This window comes from Aptenodytes forsteri, unplaced genomic scaffold (genome assembly GCF_000699145.1).
Source record: "Aptenodytes forsteri isolate BGI_AS27 unplaced genomic scaffold, ASM69914v1 Scaffold57, whole genome shotgun sequence".
Taxonomy (NCBI): Eukaryota; Metazoa; Chordata; class Aves; order Sphenisciformes; family Spheniscidae; genus Aptenodytes; species Aptenodytes forsteri.
In genome coordinates this window covers 1,246,908-1,247,427 of record NW_008796220.1, presented here as the reverse complement: position 1 = coordinate 1,247,427, position 520 = coordinate 1,246,908, and the positions used below count along the sequence as shown (strand labels likewise).

Sequence of the window (520 nt, the reverse complement as noted above, 5' to 3'; positions counted from 1 at the left end):
GCGAGCGGCTGCGTGGTGCTTAGTTGCCGACTGAGGTTAAACTACGACAGCAAGCCTGGTCCAAAATAGAAGATGATGTATATCGTGCAATTAACCCCAGCTTGCTGCAAAGGGTTTTTGCCGAATCAAGGGTTTGCAAGCTTGGAAGGGATGGGCGTCATGGAAGGAGAGAGCGGGTCCACCTTTTGCACTGGGGACAAGGTTTGGCCCTTCCTTGCCACAAAGGACCTGCAAAACCAGGGCTGGACCTCCGAAATCCCGCCCAGGGCACGGTGCCGAAGGCGAGCCCCGCCGCCCCGCACCCACCGGTTGGCCCTCTTCTCGTTCTTCCGCCGCAGGTCGTTGATGCTGACGAGGAGGCGGTACTGGTTGTCGCTGATCATGTCCCGGACTTTGCTGTGGTAAATCCCTTGATCTTCCTGCAAGAAGAAGCAGGGGGGGGGTGGAAACACCCAAAAACCAGCTCACTCTGCGTGACCGCCTGAGACAACCCCCCCAGGAGCCGAATCCCGCCGAGCTC

The 520-nt window shown here is 58.7% G+C and overlaps 1 protein-coding gene across 1 annotated transcript in view; it reads right to left on the bottom strand.

Annotated features, from left to right (window-relative positions):
* Positions 1-434, bottom strand: part of MCM3 (minichromosome maintenance complex component 3) — a gene marked incomplete at its 5' end in the record, with an annotated part of 9,326 nt that extends 8,892 nt beyond the window's left edge. Inside the window, one exon of the mRNA XM_009288997.2 lies at positions 307-434. Within this exon, the coding sequence (XP_009287272.2) occupies positions 307-434 (128 nt within the window). The remainder of the gene's footprint in view (positions 1-306) is intronic.
* Positions 435-520: the final 86 nt, after the last annotated feature.